Source organism: Abramis brama (genome assembly GCF_963993115.1).
Source record: "Abramis brama genome assembly, chromosome: 2".
Taxonomy (NCBI): Eukaryota; Metazoa; Chordata; class Actinopteri; order Cypriniformes; family Leuciscidae; genus Abramis; species Abramis brama.
The window spans coordinates 216,787-237,500 of record NC_139964.1 but is presented as its reverse complement, the minus strand read 5'-3'; the positions used below and the strand labels follow the sequence as shown (position 1 = coordinate 237,500).

General features: G+C 49.9%; 2 protein-coding genes across 2 annotated transcripts in view; both read left to right on the top strand.

Annotated features, from left to right (window-relative positions):
* tmc7 (transmembrane channel like 7) overlaps nucleotides 1–13,725 on the top strand; it is a 16,922-nt gene extending 3,197 nt beyond the window's left edge. The window contains exons 4-16 of the mRNA XM_084095556.1: nucleotides 212–367; nucleotides 450–535; nucleotides 619–761; nucleotides 1,291–1,438; nucleotides 5,967–6,140; nucleotides 6,617–6,771; nucleotides 8,974–9,088; nucleotides 9,189–9,286; nucleotides 9,372–9,555; nucleotides 9,812–9,942; nucleotides 12,336–12,491; nucleotides 12,970–13,048; nucleotides 13,144–13,725. Coding sequence (XP_083951682.1) covers nucleotides 212–367; nucleotides 450–535; nucleotides 619–761; nucleotides 1,291–1,438; nucleotides 5,967–6,140; nucleotides 6,617–6,771; nucleotides 8,974–9,088; nucleotides 9,189–9,286; nucleotides 9,372–9,555; nucleotides 9,812–9,942; nucleotides 12,336–12,491; nucleotides 12,970–13,048; nucleotides 13,144–13,299 — 1,781 coding nt within the window. The 3' untranslated portion in view covers nucleotides 13,300–13,725. The remainder of the gene's footprint in view (nucleotides 1–211; nucleotides 368–449; nucleotides 536–618; nucleotides 762–1,290; nucleotides 1,439–5,966; nucleotides 6,141–6,616; nucleotides 6,772–8,973; nucleotides 9,089–9,188; nucleotides 9,287–9,371; nucleotides 9,556–9,811; nucleotides 9,943–12,335; nucleotides 12,492–12,969; nucleotides 13,049–13,143) is intronic.
* A 1,016-nt stretch (nucleotides 13,726–14,741) lies between these two features.
* On the top strand, nucleotides 14,742–19,576 carry zbtb45 (zinc finger and BTB domain containing 45). Its single transcript, XM_084105685.1, has 6 exons — nucleotides 14,742–14,885; nucleotides 16,161–17,063; nucleotides 17,317–17,436; nucleotides 17,575–17,721; nucleotides 17,788–18,052; nucleotides 18,409–19,576. The coding sequence occupies exons 2-6, from the start codon at nucleotides 16,185–16,187 to the stop codon at nucleotides 18,735–18,737; spliced, it is 1,740 nt and encodes a 579-aa protein (XP_083961811.1). The 5' UTR covers nucleotides 14,742–14,885; nucleotides 16,161–16,184; the 3' UTR covers nucleotides 18,738–19,576.
* Nucleotides 19,577–20,714: the final 1,138 nt, after the last annotated feature.

Here is a 20,714-nt window from a genome sequence, read left to right as displayed (position 1 = left end):
CTAGACAGAACCTTTACAGTAAAAACACAGGGAAATAACAGCTGTGGAATGAATTGACTGTAAAGCAGCTCTGCAAAGACAATAGTGTCATTATTCAGATCAATGTTGATTCAGTTCTGTTCAATAATTCAGCTCATTTCATTAGTGTGTGTGTGTGTGTGTGTGTGTGTGTGTGTGTGTGTGTGTGTGTGTGTGTGTGTGTTTCCCTCAGGCATGTTTGGAACAGGAATCCTGTCGTATTTTTCATTCCTGCGGTTTCTGGTGCTTCTGAACTTCATCATGTTTCTGCTGATGTTTGTGTTTGTGATGCTGCCGATGATTCTCACATCACACACTTCACACAACATCACCTACAGCAGCACCAACGGTAACCACACACACACACTCACTCACACACACTCACACTCTCTCTCACTCTCAGTCATGTCAGCTGTGTGTGTGTGTTTCAGTGAGCGCGTGCAGTGTGTATCCCCCCACCTCTCGTCAGAGTCTGGTTGCGTTTCATGAGCACATCACAGACCTGCTGTCTGGAACGGTGAGACGCTCGTGTGTGTCAGCTCAACTCAGCGTCGGCTGACAGCGCCGTAACACTGTGTGTGTGTGTGTGTGTGTGTGCAGGGCTTTCTGGAGCGCACGTACCTCTTCTACGGCTACTATAATCTGGAGTTCATTCACTCTCACTTCACCTACAACCTGCCGCTGGCGTACCTGCTGGCCACCATCTCCTACCTGCTGCTGAGCCTCGTCTGGATCGTCAAGAGGTGTGTGTGTGTGTGTGTGTGTGTGTTGAGCTCTGCTGCTGAGCCTCGTCTGGATCGTCAAGAGGTGTGTGTGTGTGTGTGTGTGTGTGTGTGTGTGTGTGTGTGTGTGTGTGTGTGTGTGTGTGTGTGTGTGTGTGTGTGTGTGTGTGTGTTGAGCTCTGCTGCTGAGCCTCGTCTGGATCGTCAAGAGGTCAGACCGGAACACATCTCTGCTGGTGTTAGAGGTCTTCTCAAAAGTCATCTTTTTTATCTAAGGCATGTTTAAAAAGAGACTTAAACTCCCTAATTGATCTAATCCTGGCCTAATCTAAACCCTCTCTGTGAAACCGGTCCTGGTTGGCTTGGCGTTTCGTTCAGTAAAAGCATGTTTATGTAAAATGACCCGAGACCCAAGGCTAATGTCAGACCCGTGTTCAAGGTTTTGGACCTGAACCCTCTCGAGTCTCGGCTCGGACCCTGGGCTTTCGGGTCGACTGTACAGGTGAAGACCTGTTGGTGGTGTGTGATCTGACGATATCTGTGTGTTTAGGTCTGCATCCGGTTTCAAACGCAAGCTCATTCAGGACGAGGATCGCTTCCAGAGCTTCTGCAACAAGATCTTTGCAGGCTGGGACTTCTGCATCACCAACGAGAACGCGGCGCGGCTGAAACGGAGCAGCTTACTGTACGAGATGAAGGTGCGTCTCCTGCCACTCCTGTGAGCTCCTGAGGGACGAGAGCCTAACTCCTGTGTTCCTGAGGGACGAGAGCCTAACTCCTGTGTTCCTGAGGGACGAGAGCCTAACTCCTGTGTTCCTCAGGGACGAGAGCGTAACTCTTGTGTTCCTCAGGGACGAGAGCGTAACTCTTGTGTTCCTGAAGGACGAGAGCCTAACTCCTGTGTTCCTCAGGGACGAGAGCGTAACTCTTGTGTTCCTCAGGGACGAGAGCCTAACTCCTGTGTTCCTGAGGGACGAGAGCCTAACTCCTGTGTTCCTCAGGGGCGAGAGCCTAACTCCTGTGTTCCTCAGGGACGAGAGCGTAACTCTTGTGTTCCTCAGGGACGAGAGCCTAACTCCTGTGTTCCTGAGGGACGAGAGCCTAACTCCTGTGTTACTGAAGGACGAGAGCCTAACTCCTGTGTTCCTCAGGGACGAGAGCGTAACTCTTGTGTTCCTCAGGGACGAGAGCCTAACTCCTGTATTCCTGAAGGACGAGAGCCTAACTCCTGTGTTCCTCAGGGACGAGAGCGTAACTCTTGTGTTCCTCAGGGACGAGAGCCTAACTCCTGTGTTCCTCAGGGGCGAGAGCCTAACTCCTGTGTTCCTCAGGGACGAGAGTGTAACTCTTGTGTTCCTCAGGGACGAGAGCGTAACTCTTGTGTTCCTCAGGGACGAGAGCCTAACTCTTGTGTTCCTCAGGGACGAGAGCCTAACTCCTGTGTTCCTGAAGGACGAGAGCCTAACTCCTGTGTTCCTGAGGGACGAGAGCGTAACTCCTGTGTTCATGAGGGACGAGAGCCTAACTCCTGTGTTCCTCAGGGACCAGAGCGTAACTCTTGTGTTCCTCTGGGACGAGAGCCCAACTCCTGTGTTCCTGAGGGACGAGAGCCTAACTCCTGTGTTCCTCAGGGACGAGAGCCTAACTCCTGTGTTCCTGAGGGACGAGAGCCTAACTCCTGTGTTCCTGAAGGACGAGAGACTAACTCCTTTGTTCCTCAGGGACGAGAGCCTAACTCCTGTGTTCCTGAAGGACGAGAGCCCAACTCCTGTGTTCCTGAGGGACAAGAGTGTAACTCCTGTGTTCCTGAGGGACGAGAGCGTAACTCCTGTGTTCCTCGGGAACGAGAGTCTAATTCCTGTGTTCCTCAGGGACGAGAGCCTAACTCCTGTGTTCCTGAAGGACGATAGCCTAACTCCTGTGTTCCTGAGGGGCGAGAGCCTAACTCCTCAGGGACCAGAGCCTAACTTCTCAGGGAGGAGAGCCTAATTCCTATGTTCCTGAGGGACGAGAGCCTAACTCCACAGGGAAGATAGCCTAACTCCTGTGTTCCTGAGGGACGAGAGCCTAACTCCTGTGTTCATGAGGGACGAGAGCCTAACTCCTGTGTTCCTCAGGGACAAGAGCCTAACTCCTGTGTTCCTGAGGGACGAGAGCCTAACTCCTCAGGGACCAGAGCCTAACTTCTCAGGGAGGAGAGCCTAACTCCTGTGTTCCTCAGGGGCGAGAGCCTAACTCCTCAGGGACCAAAGCCTAACTTCTCAGGGAGGAGAGCCTAACTCCTTTGTTCCTCAGGGATGAGAGCCTAACTCCTGTGTTCCTGAGGAACGAGAGCCTAACTGCTGTGTTCCTGAGGGACGAGAGCCTAACTCCTGTGTTCCTGAGGGACGAGAGCCTAACTCCTGTGTTCCTCAGGGGCGAGAGCCTAACTCCTCAGGGACCAAAGCCTAACTTCTCAGGGAGGAGAGCCTAACTCCTTTGTTCCTCAGGGATGAGAGCCTAACTCCTGTGTTCCTGAGGGACGAGAGCCTAACTGCTGTGTTCCTGAGGGACGAGAGCCTAACTCATGTGTTCCTGAGGGACAAGAGCCTAACTCATGTGTTCCTGAAGGACGATAGCCTAACTCCTGTGTTCCTGAAGGACGATAGCCTAACTCCTGTGTTCCTGAGGGGCGAGACCCTAACTCCTCAGGGACCAGAGCCTAACTTCTCAGGGAGGAGAGCCTAACTCCTTTGTTCCTCAGGGGCGAGAGCCTAACTCCTGTGTTCCTGAGGGACGAGAGCCTAACTCCTCAGGGACCAGAGCCTAACTTCTCAGGGAGGAGAGCCTAATTCCTATGTTCCTGAGGGACGAGAGCCTAACTCCACAGGGAGGAGAGCCTAACTTCTGTGTTCCTGAGGGACGAGAGCCTAACTCCTGTGTTCCTGAGGGACGAGAGCCTAACTCCTCAGGGACCAGAGCCTAACTTCTCAGGGAGGAGAGCCTAACTCCTGTGTTCCTGAGGGACGAGAGCCTAACTCCTGTGTTCCTGAGGGACGAGAGCCTAACTCCTCAGGGACCAGAGCCTAACTTCTCAGGGAGGAGAGCCTAACTCCTGTGTTCCTCAGGGACGAGAGCCTAACTCATGTGTTCCTGAGGGACAAGAGCCTAACTCATGTGTTCCTGAAGGACGATAGCCTAACTCCTGTGTTCCTGAAGGACGATAGCCTAACTCCTGTGTTCCTGAGGGGCGAGAGCCTAACTCCTCAGGGACCAAAGCCTAACTTCTCAGGGAGGAGAGCCTAACTCCTTTGTTCCTCAGGGATGAGAGCCTAACTCCTGTGTTCCTGAGGGACGAGAGCCTAACTGCTGTGTTCCTGAGGGACGAGAGCCTAACTCATGTGTTCCTGAGGGACAAGAGCCTAACTCATGTGTTCCTGAAGGACGATAGCCTAACTCCTGTGTTCCTGAAGGACGATAGCCTAACTCCTGTGTTCCTGAGGGGCGAGACCCTAACTCCTCAGGGACCAGAACCTAACTTCTCAGGGAGGAGAGCCTAACTCCTTTGTTCCTCAGGGGCGAGAGCCTAACTCCTGTGTTCCTGAGGGACGAGAGCCTAACTCCTCAGGGACCAGAGCCTAACTTCTCAGGGAGGAGAGCCTAATTCCTATGTTCCTGAGGGACGAGAGCCTAACTCCTGTGTTCCTGAGGGACGAGAGCCTAACTCCACAGGGAGGAGAGCCTAACTCCTGTGTTCCTGAGGGACGAGAGCCTAACTCCTGTGTTCCTGAGGGACGAGAGCCTAACTCCTCAGGGACCAGAGCCTAACTTCTCAGGGAGGAGAGCCTAACTCCTGTGTTCCTGAGGGACGAGAGCCTAACTCCTCAGGGACCAGAGCCTAACTTCTCAGGGAGGAGAGCCTAACTCCTGTGTTCCTCAGGGAGGAGAGCCTAACTCCTGTGTTCCCTAGGGGCGAGAGCCTAACTCCTCAGGGACCAAAGCCTAACTTCTCAGGGAGGAGAGCCTAACTCCTTTGTTCCTGAGGGACGAGAGCCTAACTGCTGTGTTCCTGAGGGACGAGAGCCTAACTCCTGTGTTCCTCAGGGACGAGAGCCTAACTCATGTGTTCCTGAGGGACAAGAGCCTAACTCATGTGTTCCTGAAGGACGATAGCCTAACTCCTGTGTTCCTGAAGGACGATAGCCTAACTCCTGTGTTCCTGAAGGACGATAGCCTAACTCCTGTGTTCCTGAGGGGCGAGACCCTAACTCCTCAGGGACCAGAGCCTAACTTCTCAGGGAGGAGAGCCTAATTCCTATGTTCCTCAGGGATGACTCCTGTGTTCTTCAGGGACGAGAGCCTAACTCCTGTGTTCCTGAGAGACAAGAGCCTAACTCCTGTGTTCCTGAGGGACGAGAGCCTAACTCCTGTGTTCCTCAGGGACGAGAGCCTAACTCCTCAGGGACGAGAGCCTAACTTCTCAGGGAGGAGAGCCTAACTCCTGTGTTCCTGAGGGACGAGAGCCTAATTCCTGTGTTCCTTAGGGAAAAGAGCCTAACTCCTGTGTTCCTGAGGTACGAGAGCCTAACTCCTCAGGGACGAGAGCCTAACTCCTGTGTTCCTGAGGGACGAGAGCCTAATTCCTGTGTTCCTTAGGGAAAAGAGCCTAACTCCTGTGTTCCTGAGGGAAGAGAGCCTAACTCCTGTGTTCCTGAGGGACGAGAGCCTAAGTCCTGTGTTCCTGAGGGACGAGAGCCTAACTCCTGTGTTCCTCAGGGACGAGAGCCTAACTCCTCAGGGACGAGAGCCTAACTCCTGTGTTCCTGAGGGACGAGAGCCTAATTCCTGTGTTCCTCAGGGACGAGAGCCTAACTCCTCAGGGACAAGAGCCTAACTCCTGTGTTCCTGAGGGACGAGAGCCTAACTCCTGTGTTCCTGAGGGACGAGAGCCTAATTCCTGTGTTCCTGAGGGACGAGAGCCTAATTCCTGTGTTCCTCAGGGACGAGAGCCTAACTCCTGTGTTCCTGAGGGACGAGAGCCTAATTCCTGTGTTCCTTAGGGAAGAGAGCCTACCTGCTGTGTTCCTGAGGGAAGAGAGCCTAACTCCTGTGTACCTGAGGGACGAGAGCCTAACTCCTGTGTTCCTGAGGGACGAGAGCCTAATTCCTGTGTTCCTTAGGGAAGAGAGCCTAACTGCTGTGTTCCTGAGGGAAGAGAGCCTAACTCCTTTGTTCCTGTGCCCACAGACGGATTTAGAGGAGGAACGGATCAAGCGCAGGATGGCCAACCGCACACGGGGCGAGAGGTGCCGCATCTACACGCTCAGAGCCGCGCTCAACCTCTTCGTCATGGCCGTCCTAGTCACCTGCTTCTACTGCATCTACGTGGCCACAGTGTTCTCGCAGCGCAAGCAGGTGGAGGTGAGCTGCAACCATAGACTGTATAAAAATGTGGGAGTAGTGTCTGTGACGTCACCCGTAAGGCTCTGAAGAGCATTTCTGAAGCCCAAAGTGGCAATCCACCTGTCACTCAAGTGGCCACACCCTTAATTATGCAGAACTTTAAGGCTTAATACAATTTAAATAGATGAGTTATAAAAAAAATTCACCCCCTCACAGTCGTCATGAAGGGAAAAATTAGCTATATAAACCAAAACCACTTTTTGTACCAGGCTGTAAACATGTTTTTCTGCTGTAAAGTTGAGCATTTTAACATTGAGGGTTTATGAGATTGACTCTCTTTTTGCAGCCTGTCTCTAGTGGCCAGTCGATGAACTGCAGTTTAAGTCACTTCCGTGTTTGATTGAAGAAAGAGACAGGAAGGTTGCCGGTTGGGTGTGACGTCTGCTGTCATGTTTGCCTTCTGATGGTGTTTATAATGAGGTATGTGTGTTTAGGCTGAGAAGAGTGCGTTCCTGCAGGAGCTGGTGGTGGAGTACCTGCCCTCCATCGTCATCACGCTGGCCAACTTCATCACGCCGCTGATCTTCAGCCTCATCATCACCTTCGAGGACTATTCGCCCGCCTTCGAGATCCGCTTCACGCTGATGAGGCAAGGCTCGCACCACACACACTCTCTGCTGCACACACACTTATAAATGCTCTTGCCTTTTCCAAACACTGACAGCCACAACCACTATATTAAAGCGTTAGTTCACTCTAAAACTCTCTCATTATACACTCGCCCTCATGTCCTTCCAAACCCATACTACTTTCATTCATCCTCTGAACACAAATAAAGGTATTTTAATAAAATCTGAGAGATTTCTGTCCCTTCATTGTAAGTCTATTCATGTAAATGGAGCAGTTTAATCCAAGTCTCCTGAAGAGACATGATCACTTACAGATTTAATTTAGGCTTTTTATTCACACAAAAACACACGACTCATGTATTGTATCATTTATAGCTGTACTGAAAGCGACAATGAAAATTCACCTCAGATCTTAAAAATAATTCAAAAGAAACTGTGTTCTATGACAAAAGATCAAAGTCATTCAATATGCAAGTTTAATGTTAAAATGGTTTAATATTTTAGAATTTGATTATGTACTTATTCATTCTATTGCGAGTGCAGTGCGCCTGCAGATAGACTCTGCCCACACACTCTTCTGATTGGCTGAGTGCAGTGCGCGCCTGCAGATAGACTCCGCCCATACACTCTTCTGATTGGCTGAGTGCAGTGTGTCTGCAGATAGACTCCACCCACACACTCTTCTGATTGGCTCAGTGCAGTGCGCCTGCAGAGAGTCTCCGCCCACACACTCTTCTGATTGGCTGAGTGCAGTGCGCCTGCAGAGAGACTCCGCCCACACACTCTTCTGATTGGCTGAGTGCAGTGCGCCTGCAGAGAGACTCCACCCACACTCTTCTGATTTGCTGAGTGCAGTGTGCCTGCAGAGAGACTCCGCCCACACTCTTCTAATTGGCTGAGTGCAGTGCACCTGCAGAGAGACTCCGTCCAAACACTCTTCTGATTGGCTGAGTGCAGTGTGCGCCTGCAGAGAGACTCCGCCCACACACTCTTCTGATTGGCTGAGTGCAGTGCGTCTGCAGAGAGACTCCGCCCACACACTCTTCTGATTGGCTGAGTGCAGTGCGTCTGCAGAGAGACTCCGCCCACACGCTCTTCTGATTGGCTGAGTGCAGTGCGCCTGCAGATAGACTCCGCCCACACAGTCTTCTGATTGGCTGAGTGCAGTGCGTGCCTGCAGATAGAGACTCCGCCCACACACTCTTCTGATTGGCTGAGTGCAGTGCGCGCCTGCAGAGAGACTCCGCCCACACACTCTTCTGATTGGCTGAGTGCAGTGCGTCTGCAGAGAGACTCCGCCCACACGCTCTTCTGATTGGCTGAGTGCAGTGCGCCTGCAGATAGACTCCGCCCACACAGTCTTCTGATTGGCTGAGTGCAGTGCGTGCCTGCAGATAGAGACTCCGCCCACACACTCTTCTGATTGGCTGAGTGCAGTGCGCGCCTGCAGAGAGACTCCGCCCACACACTCTTCTGATTTGCTGAGTGCAGTGCGTCTGCAGAGAGACTCCGCCCACACACTCTTCTGATTGGCTGAGTGCAATGTGCCTGCAGAGACTCCGCCCACCCACTCTTCTGATTGGCTGAGTGCAGTGCGCCTGGACTTAAGACACAGTGTCACAAACTTCTGTCTGTTTTACACACAGGCTGTAAAAAAAGATGGACGGCGCCCCTTCACTCTCTTCCATTGGTTAGAACTGAAGCCGCCAGTGTCCCGAAATGGCGCTGACTCTCGCAGAATGCACTCTCCCTGAGTGCACTTTTTAAAAAATGTATTGCAGTACGACAAGAGGCTTGTTAAAATAAAGTAAATACAATCTCCTCAGTACTCTGAAGATCCCGAATAAAATGTCCGTTGGTGCTTCAGTGACTACTTCGCTCAGAGAACCTGTCAATCACAGCTATCAATCATGACTTTACACCACCGTTTTTATAGCATCACGTAACTAACTAAAAACCAACTTATTTTTGAAATAGACACTTGAACTTACATCAGCGTGATAAAAACGACAGCAAATGAAAGAAACCACCTTTGGAAAAAAGATATTTGAAGTGTGATTAAATTGTTTAGTTGGTCTCACGTCCCGTTGAATAACACGGGGAGGCGGGGCATATGACCTATACTAGGACCAGTCACCGCGTGGGGGCGATCGAGACGTTTTGGCTTCACTTTTCTGTGTTCAGTGACAAGCGTTATGTTCATTATGTGTGTGTGTGTTCAGGTGTGTGTTCATGCGTTTGGCCAGTATCGGTGTGCTGCTCTTCTCTCTGTGGGTCCAGATCACGTCCTGTAAAAGTCAAGAATGTACCTGCGGCTACGACCATGATAACTACCCTGTACGTCTAACACTCACACACACTCACTCACACAAACACACACACACACGTATGTTGTGCATCTCTAAATGAGTGTGTTGGTTGTCCTATTGTCCTACAGTGCTGGGAGACTCATGTCGGGCAGGAGATGTACAAGCTTGTGATCTTCGACTTCCTGATCATCATCGCCGTCACTGTCTTTGTGGAGTTTCCCAGGAAGTATGAAGATGTTTTGTACTGATGTTTTGTGTTTTGCTTCAGGTTCCCCTGAGGTGTGTGTCTGAGAGTCTTCTGGTTGTTTCAGGATCATCGTGAGTCACTGTGACCACGGTTTGGTGAGGTGGTGGGGTCAGCAGGAGTTCGCCGTCCCTCAGAACGTGCTGGAGATCGTCTACGGTCAAACCATCTGCTGGATCGGCACCTTCTACTGCCCCCTGCTGCCCGCCATCAACACCGTCAAATACGTCCTCGTCTTCTACATCAAGAAGGTCACAGCTCAAGTGTGCTTCACTATACATGTTTCAGAGCAGCTGCACAGGAAATGCCTGTTTCAGTGTCACAGTTTAGGAAGAATTCCGTTATCAGTCAGAGACTAGTCTAATGTGAAGAAATGTAAACATGGCAGTGATGTACAGCTATAGTGTAGTACCTTATGTGGTTAGTTAACGTCATGTGTAGCGTGAGCCTGTCTGTGATTAACTCACTGTTATGTGGTTAGTTATGTAAGGTACGTTACTCCCACAGGTGTCTCTGGTGACCAACTGTCGTCCCGCCACTCGCCCGTTCCGAGCGTCCAGTTCCCACTTCTTCTTCCTGGTGGTGTTGCTGATTGGCTTAGCTCTGGCGTCAGTTCCCGTCACCGTCAGTATTGCAGAGTGAGTCCACGCATCACAACACGCATCACAACACGCATCACAACACGCATCACAACACGCTTCACAACACGCTTCACAACACGCATCACAACACGCATCACAACACGCTTCACAACACGCATCACAACACGCTTCACAACACGCTTCACAACATGCATTACAACACGCTTCACAACACGCTTCACAACACGCTTCACAACATGCATTACAACACGCTTCACAACACGCTTCACAACACGCTTCACAACACGCATCACAACACGCTTCACAACACGCTTCACAACACGCATCACAACACGCATCACAACACGCTTCACAACACGCTTCACAACATGCATTACAACACGCTTCACAACACGCTTCACAACACGCTTCACAACATGCATTACAACACGCTTCACAACACGCTTCACAACACGCTTCACAACACGCATCACAACACGCTTCACAACACGCTTCACAACACGCATCACAACACGCATCACAACACGCTTCACAACACGCTTCACAACACGCTTCACAACACGCTTCACAACACGCTTCACAACATGCATTACAACACGCTTCACAACACGCTTCACAACACGCTTCACAACACGCATCACAACACGCTTCACAACACGCTTCACAACACGCATCACAACACGCATCACAACACGCATCACAACACGCTTCACAACACGCTTCACAACACGCATTACAACACGCTTCACAACACGCTTCACAACACGCATCACAACACGCATCACAACACGCTTCACAACACGCATCACAACACGCATCACAACACGCATCACAACACGCATCACAACACGCATCACAACACGCATCACAACACGCATCACAACACGCTTCACAACACGCATCACAACACGCTTCACAACACGCTTCACAACACGCATCACAACACGCTTCACAACACGCATCACAACACGCATCACAACACGCTTCACAACACGCTTCACAACACGCATTACAACACGCTTCACAACACGCTTCACAACACGCATCACAACACGCTTCACAACACGCATCACAACACGCATCACAACACGCATCACAACACGCTTCACAACACGCATCACAACACGCTTCACAACACGCTTCACAACACGCATCACAACACGCTTCACAACACGCTTCACAACACGCATCACAACACGCTTCACAACACGCTTCACAACACGCATCACAACACGCATCACAACACGCATCACAACACGCTTCACAACACGCTTCACAACACGCATCACAACACGCATCACAACACGCTTCACAACACGCATCACAACACGCATCACAACACGCATCACAACACGCTTCACAACACGCATCACAACACGCTTCACAACACGCTTCACAACACGCATCACAACACGCATCACAACACGCATCACAACACGCTTCACAACACGCTTCACAATACGCATCACAACACGCTTCACAACACGCATCACAACACGCATCACAACACGCTTCACAACACGCTTCACAATACGCATCACAACACGCTTCACAACACGCTTTCACAACACGCATCACAACACTCATCAGAACACGCATCACAACACGCTTTACAACCCATCACAACACCCATCACAACACGCAATCACAACACCCATCACAACACGCATCACAACACGCAATCACAACACCCATCACAACACGCTTCACAACACGCAATCACAACACCCATCACAACACGCTTCACAACACGCAATCACAACACCCATCACAACACCCATCACAACACGCAATCACAACACCCATCACAACACGCTTCACAACACGCTTCACAACACGCAATCACAACACGCTTCACAACACGCTTCACAATACGCATCACAACACGCTTCACAACACGCTTTCACAACACGCATCACAACACGCATCACAACACTCATCAGAACACGCATCACAACACGCTTTACAACCCATCACAACACCCATCACAACACGCAATCACAACACCCATCACAACACGCATCACAACACACATCACAACACGCATCACAACACGCAATTACAACACTCATCACAACACTCATCAGAACACGCTCTCCTCGCTGCGGTGTGCTCCAGTGTTGAACACGCTCTCCTCACTGCGGTGTGCTCCAGTGTTGAACACGCTCTCCTCACTGCGGTGTGCTCCAGTGTTGAACACGCTCTCCTCACTGCGGTGTGCTCCAGTGTTGAACACGCTCTCCTCACTGCGGTGTGCTCCAGTGTTGAACACGCTCTCCTCACTGCGCTGTGCTCCAGTATTCGCCTCTCAGTGTTGGTTAACTCTCCTCTGCGGTGTGCTCCAGTGTTGAACACGCTCTCCTCACTGCGCTGTGCTCCAGTATTCGCCTCTCAGTGTTGGTTAACTCTCCTCTGCGGTGTGTGTGCAGGATCCAGGCGTCGCGAGCGTGTGGCCCGTTCGTCAGCTACAGCACCTCCTGGCAGGTGGTGCCGCGGGGGATTACCCAGCTGCCCCTGGGCCTGCGCTCGTTCCTGCTAGCGCTCGCCTCCGAGGCCTTCGCTGTGTCCTTCTTCGTCATCACCTGGTGAGCATCATCATCATCATCATGTGCAGTTAATCGTTCTGCTTTATCTCTTGATCTTTTAAGTGTGCAAATAAACATTTCATTTTACTGTTCAGTTAACATTTTTACAAGTGTGTGCTTTACCTAATTTGATGTTCTTGGTCAAAACGACCCATCTACAAGAGATTGCTTGTAAATCTCTCATTATGCCATTATCACCAAATACTGGATTCAGTCTTTTTGTCAACTTGAGGATTATGATCAATCAGTGACAAAAAACCTCTGCTAACCCAAAGAAAACAAGTTGATAAAAGTTTGAATCCAGTATTCTGTGATAACAGAGCAATTTTTCATGGTGTACCAAAGGTGAAAAGTAAGAAAATCCCGTCTGTGTCAAAGTGACCTAAATAAACTCTGTGTGTGTGTGTGTGTGTGTGTGTGTGTGTGTGTGTGTGTGTGTGTGTGTGTGTGTGTGTGTGTGTGTGTGTGTGTGTTGCAGTCTGGGGATGTTCTATGTGATTGCCCTGGCTGGAGCTCATAAGCGTGTGATTGAACAGCTCCGAGATCAGCTGGCCATGGTGAGTCTCCACATGATGATGATGATGATGATGATGCTGATGATGATGATGATGCTGATGCTGATGATGATGAGTGTGTGTGTCTGTGTGAGCAGGAGGGCCGGGACAAGCGTTTCCTCATCCAGAAGTTGTATCAGGCCCAGCAGGCCACATACGGGCGTTCTGCAGACGCCAAGGGTTTGCGCAGGAAACGAGCTGATGCTGGTCTGTGTTTAGTGGAGCCGTCAGTGGTGCTTGAGACTCAGGCCTGACCCAGCACCCATCGAACCAACGACCCATCGACCCATAGACCAAATGAACCAGCTACCCATCGACCCAGCACCCATCGACTCATCAAACACACTCACTCAGTGGAGCCGTCAGTGGCTCTGGAGACTCAGGCCTGACCTGAACCATCGACCCAACACCCATCGAACCAGCTACCCATCGACCCATTGACCAAATGAACCAGCTACCCATCGACCCAGCGAACACAATCGCTCAGTGCAGCGCTCCTGAACACACTAACTCGCCTTACACTACACCCTGTTTACTACATTCACTGTCTAATGTCTTATTAGTGTGATTTTTGCTCTGTGTTTACAAAATGTATAAAAGTTTTGAGAATATCCAATGGTTGTGAGTGAACTGCTTTACCATCTGCACAATAAACCCATGAAACATCAGAATACAGAAGATTTGAGAGGTTTTCATCTGACTGAGTAACATTTATGGATGCCATACTGAGAATTTAGCTGTGTTTGATTAACTCAGACTGAACTACTGTTGGCCACTTTGGTAAAGAGTCAGTTTAATCAGGAAAACTTTCAGTTGTCTATCATGGAATTAACTTAATGGATTTTGCGGTTATAAAAGGACATTTCTGTCCCAGTTTGATTTTTGACATGTTAAATAATTGAATAACTTTGACCAAACCAAACCAAAGGAATCTGGGTTTATCTGGTAAGTGTCTGCAGTTACTCCCTGCTAGTTAATGGAGACATAATTATGTGGGGAAAGCGTCTTCCTCCGGAGATGGGAGGCATTTGGTAATTATGGATGTTTTTGCAATTTTTTGCAAATGTTTTCTTTATATTCATTCACTGAAATTCATCCAGGTATTATAGACCTTATGAGCATTACTATGCTCTAATACGACCCATTGCCTTTCTTAAAAAGTATGATGCAACAGCACAATTTATGTTAATAGTTATTAAACTTTTAGCTTTAAAACGTTTTTTTTTAGCAAATAAAAAATTTGTGTGGAAAAAAAAATGTACTTCAAAAAACGAAAATATGTAAGGAATGTTTTTCGACAGTCTGGGCTTCTACATGATATTCAAGGCTTTTATTTTGATGGGCTGCTACATAATGTTGGGGGCTTTTATTTTGACGGGCTGCCATATGAGGTACAAGGCTTTTATTTTGACGGGCTGCCATATGAGGTACAAGGCTTTTATTTTGACGGGCTGCTAAATGATATACAAGGCTTTTATTTTGACGGGCTGCTACATAATGTTGGGGGCTTTTATTTTGACGGGCTGCCATATGATATACAAGGCTTTTATTTTGACGGGCTGCCATATGATATACAAGGCTTTTATTTTGACGGGTTGCTATATGATGTTGGGGGCTTTTATTTTGACGGGCTGCTATATGATATTCAAGGCTTTTATTTTGACGGGCTGCTACATAATGTTGGGGGCTTTTATTTTGGCGGGTTGCTCGCGGATATCGGGGCCCGTGAGCGCAGAGAAGCTTCGGTCCGTCGCGAATCTTCGCAAATCAAACCGAGATCGATATTAAAGCAGTAATGATCGCGCAGCAGCGTGTTAGTGCACTTTAAACACATCTGCAGGTGAGCATGTGACCGTCCGTATCAGCTCTATAGATGTCAGTGTGAATAAAAAACACGTAGAGCAGAAGTGAGCATAATGATTCATTCTGCATTAATATAGTGTTAATTACACGTGACAGCCTGTAGACATCGAGTTTCAGTCAGAGGAGTTTTAACGATAAGTGATCCTGAAGACGTGTGTGTGTGTGTGTGTGTGTGTGTGTGTGTGTGTGTGTGTGTTTGTCAAGTCAAGTCACCTTTATTTATGTAGCTCTTTATACAACAAATTGTGTGTGTTTTTATAATTATTTATTTTATATTTAAAGGTGCAGTCTGTTACTTTTTTGTGTTAAAAATGTACAAAATTTAAATAATAAGTGAGTACATCATGCATCCATTTTCCAAACCGAGTTTTTGTCTTATCCTGAATCACTACAGTACACCTATAGTAAGTGTTTATATTGGGACTATTTTAGACCGGTCGGGTCGTACCGCTGCGGAGGAACACAGTATCTGCGTGACGCGTCATATACATGAACACGGAGAAGTAGCTCCGGCTAATGTTCTTTCGCGAGACACATTCAGTTCTGTTTATTAACCGCTAGAGCAGCATTAATGATATATAATCAGGGTTTGAAATGAACTTTTTCACTCACCGGCCAATTTGGCTAATACATTTTTACAAGTGACCGGCCATTCAGAACTTCTACTAGCCAAAAAAAAAAAAAGTATATATATTATAAAATTTAGGATTATTACAGGATTTCATACATTAATTTATTATTCAAACAAAATCCTGTAATCCAGCCATCTCCTGCCTTCCGCTTTCATCCTCATCCTTTTCTCCAAAAACATGTTTTAGGTGGACAGTACAAAGAACATCAAAAACAAAGTTAGGATGTTGGAAAATAATAATGTATTTTCTGTTAACCAAATGCTTTTTAATCTTCGCTATTGCTTCAGTGCAGATGAACAAGCGCACCGTAATTTGTTGCGTAGAGACGGGCATGTTAAAGCAAGCCAGATATGCGCAGATTCTGCAATACGTTGTATTTAATACAGTATGATGATATATCATATGAAGTATTTGCGCTAAATCTGCGCAGATTTGTCTTACACGAACTTCCCCAGCAAAGTGATTAAACATAATAAGTAACACGCCAAATTGCCTCGTGATCTGACAGCGTTGACCGCCTGTCACGGTTGGGTTTTACCCGCGTGTGGCGGGCTTGGCGGGTGTTAATTTCAAACCTTGTATGTAATATTATTTATGAATGTGTTATTGAATGTGTTTAGAGTCTCAGTGAGTCGGGTCGGGTCATGGCGTCGGGTCCAGAGGCCGTCCACTACATCCACCTCCACAACTCCAGCCAGTCGGTTCTGGAAGCCCTGAGATCCCAGCGGCGTAAAGGCCTGTTCTGTGACGTCACAGTGCGCATCCACGACGCCTCGCTGCGGGCCCACGCCTGCGTGCTGGCGGCCGGGAGCCCCTTCTTCCAGGACAAGCTCCTGCTGGGCCACTCGGAGATCTCGGTGCCGCCGCTGGTGCCGGCGGAGACGGTGCGGCAGCTCGTGGACTTCATGTACAGCGGCTCGCTAGTCGTGCTACACTCGCAGGCGCTCTGCATCCTCACCGCCGCCTCCATCCTGCAGATCAAGACCGTCATCGACGAGTGCACACAGATCATCTCGCAGCGGCGCGGGGGCGGAGCCTCCGGTGGGGGGGTGGGGCCTAAGCAGGAGGAGGGCGGGGCCGACGGAAAGGGGCGGGAGAGCGCAGCGCTGACGGGCTACGGCTACGACTGCGGCTCGGACATGGCGGCCGCTCTGGGAGGCGGAGCTCAGTCGGAGGGCGGTGGTCTGGAAGGGGGCGGAGTCGCCGCTCTAATGCCACTCGGCGAGTTAGAAGGCGGGGCCATGTGTAGAGGGGAGGGGCTTGGCGTAGCAGGGGGCGGGGCCATGCTGAAGCCCTCGAGCTGCTCGCAGGAGATCAGCTACATGTTGAGCGCGGAGCGTGGCGCAGCGAACGAGCGCGGGCAGATGGCGGAGGAGTACGGCGGCGTGGCGGAGGAGCTGGTGAGCGGCGTGGAGCGCTTCAGCGAAGACGACGAGAGAGACGCACACGACGCCGACAGAGACGCTGACAGAGACAGACAGACCGCGCACACGCGCAAACAGAGGCAGCCGCTGAGACTGCAGGTACTTCTACGCTCACTTTTGTCAAACAGAGATTAGCATTGGCTCTGATGCGTGTGTGTGTTGGTGCAGGTGCTAAATGGAGATTAGCATTAGCTAGAAAAATAGAGATTAGCATGAGTGTTAGATTAGCAGAGATTAGCATTAGCTGTGATGTGTGTGTGCAGGTGTTAAACAGAGATTAGCATTAGCTCTGATGAGTGTGTGTTAGATTAGCAGAGATTAGCATTAGCTGTGATGCGTGTGTGTTGTGCAGGTGCTGGGCGGCGAGCAGGTGGTGGTGAAGAACGAGGGCGTGCAGGAAGGGGAGGGGCTGTTTGAGATGGACGAGAGAGGAAACGCATCACACGGCTCACATCAGCCCAGCTACTCACAGGTAACACACACACACACACACACACACACACACACACTGTGACACGCGGCTCACGCCAGCTCAGCTACTTACAGGTAACACACACACACACACACTGTGACACACGGCGGCAGCAACTAGCGTGTTCGTGTGTTTCAGGGCGGGTTCTACGAGGACTCCGGCGTGTTTCCGGGCGGCTTCTGGTCTCAGGCGGATCCGCAGGCGTCTCTGGGCTCGAACCCGCGCGGCCGGGTCAACAAACCGCTCTCGCCGCCGCCACCGGCCTCGCAGAACCTCGGCAGCCAGGTCTGACCCGCCGCTAGTCGTGTAAGGCGTCACCGCCGCTCTGCTAACGCACGTCTCTGTCCTCAGATGCTGTTCCAGTTTCCTGCCAGCGAATCACAGAGCCAGTCCTTCTTCGTGGGCGGACCCATGGTGATTGACGGCTTGGCTGATTCGTGCCAGCAGGCCCCGCCCCCTGCCCCTCTGACCCCGGCTCCGCCCCCCTCCACCCCAGCATGCATTGCAGGTCCGAGCTTTGCGCCGCAGGGTTCCGAGACGTCCTTCGACTGCAGCCACTGCGGGAAGTCGCTGCGCTCGCGCAAGAACTACAGCAAGCACATGTTCATACACTCCGGTACGCACACACACGCCTCACTCACGTGTTACTCTGCAGAGCTCAGTGTTCACGTGTTACTCTGCAGAGCTCAGTGTTCACGTGTTACTCTGCAGAGCTCAGTGTTCACGTGTTACTCTGCAGAGCTCAGTGTTCACGTGTTACTCTGCAGAGCTCAGTGAACGAATAAAGTCCCGCTCACTCCAAGGATGTAACGATAAAGATCATGTTAAAGAATAGCAGATGTGGGCGCACTGTAGAGCCCTGTATATACATATAAACACATTTAGACCACTTAATATAGTGACTGCTGTCAGGATGATACATTCAGCCAGCATAACGTGTGTGTGTGTGTGTGTGTGTGTGTGTGTGCGCAGGCCAGAAGCCGCACCAGTGCAGCATCTGCTGGCGCTCGTTCTCGCTGCGGGACTACCTGCTGAAGCACATGGTGGTGCACACGGGGGTGCGGGCCTTCCAGTGCTCCGTCTGCAGCAAGCGCTTCACGCAGAAGAGCTCTCTGAACGTGCACATGCGCACTCACCGCGTGGAGCGCACCTTCACCTGCGCCGTGTGCCAGCGCGCCTTCACCCACCGCACGCTGCTGGAGAGGCACGCCCTGCAGCACCAGCACACGCCCAGCAAACCCAGCAACCACAGCAGCCACCTGGAGCAGGGCGGGGCCGGCGGGCCGGGGGGGGCCTCCTAGACGCTCACACACACACACACACACACATGAAGATCAGCCCGTGGTTTACTCGCCCTCAAGACATCCTAGGTGTGTATGACATTCTTCTCCTAGACGAATGCAATCAGAGTTTTGTAAAAAATGTCCTGGATCTTCCAAGCTTTAAAGTCTGCGTGAACCGGAAGTTGCAAACGACTTTCCTCCAGTGCTGTGACGTATTTCCCAGTGAAAGGGAATATTGAACAGAGGGTTTGACTCCAGCGCTCCTCCTCTCCATCTCTGCTCACAGCAGACTAGCGGTTTGAGGAGTGGTTCAGCGTTTCCCAACCCAAGCCGTCAAACCTACGTCATCAGAGAAGGAACGCCATTCCAGACCGGAAGTAACTTTTCAGACTTTGATTAAAGATTACGACGGCAAACAATTTTGTTCTGTGTATTAACGTGCACGGATTAATTTTTCACCACAAGACTAGTAATATGCGCTAACAAAGTAAATCGGGTCAATTCTGATTTCAGTTGGACTCTATATTTTTTGAAGTCCATAAAAGTGCATCCATCCCTGATAAAGCTCATCTGTCCCTGATAAAGCTCATCTGTCCCTGATAAAGCTCATCTGTCCCTGATAAAGCTCATCTGTCCCTGATAAAGCTCATCTGTCCATCATAAAAGTGCATCCATCCCTGATAAAGCTCATCTGTCCCTGATAAAGCTCATCCATCCCTGATAAAGCTCATCTGTCCCTGATAAAGCTCATCTGTCCCTGATAAAGCTCATCCATCCCTGATAAAGCTCATCTGTCCCTGATAAAGCTCATCTGTCCCTGATAAAGCTCATCTGTCCCTGATAAAGCTCATCTGTCCCTGATAAAGCTCATCTGTCCATCATAAAAGTGCATCCATCCCTGATAAAGCTCATCTGTCCCTGATAAAGCTCATCTGTCCCTGAAAAAGCTCATCTGTCCCTGATAAAGCTCATCTGTCCCTGATAAAGCTCATCTGTCCCTGATAAAGCTCATCCATCCCTGATAAAGCTCATCTGTCCCTGATAAAGCTCATCTGTCCCTGATAAAGCTCATCTGTCCCTGATAAAGCTCATCTGTCCCTGATAAAGCTCATCTGTCCATCATAAAAGTGCATCCATCCCTGATAAAGCTCATCTGTCCCTGATAAAGCTCATCTGTCCCTGATAAAGCTCATCTGTCCCTGATAAAGCTCATCTGTCCCTGATAAAGCTCATCTGTCCCTGATAAAGCTCATCTGTCCCTGATAAAGCTCATCCATCCCTGATAAAGCTCATCTGTCCCTGATAAAGCTCATCTGTCCCTGATAAAGCTCATCTGTCCATCATAAAAGTGCATCCATCCCTGATAAAGCTCATCTGTCCATCATAAAAGTGCATCCATCCCTGATAAAGCTCATCTGTCCCTGATAAAGTGCTCCACAGACTCTGGCGGGTTAGTAAAGGGTAATAAAGGCCTTCTGAAGTGAAGCGATGCGTTTGTGTAAGAAAAATATCCAGATTTAAAACTTAATCAACTAAAATGACTATCTTCCGGCAGACGCCCATTCACTGCCATTATAAAGCTCATCTGTCCATCATAAAGTGCTCCACAGGCTCTGGCGGGGTAATAAATTCACTGCCATTATAAAGCTTGGAAGAGCCAGGGCATATTTAAATATAACTGTGATTGTGTTCGTCTGAGAGAAGAGTGTCACACACACCTAGGATGGGTTGGGGGAGAGTAAATCTGGGCTAATGTTTTTGGGTGAACTATCCCTTTAAAGGAACACGACGACTTTTGGGGACTTTATCTTATTCCCCGTATCCCCAGAGTTAGATGAGTCCACACACACCCTTCGCTCATTCCCCGTATCCCCAGAGTTAGATGAGTCCACACACACCCTTCGCTCATTCCCCGTATCCCCAGAGTTAGATGAGTCCACACACACCCTTCGCTCATTCCCCGTATCCCCAGAGTTAGATGAGTCCACACACACC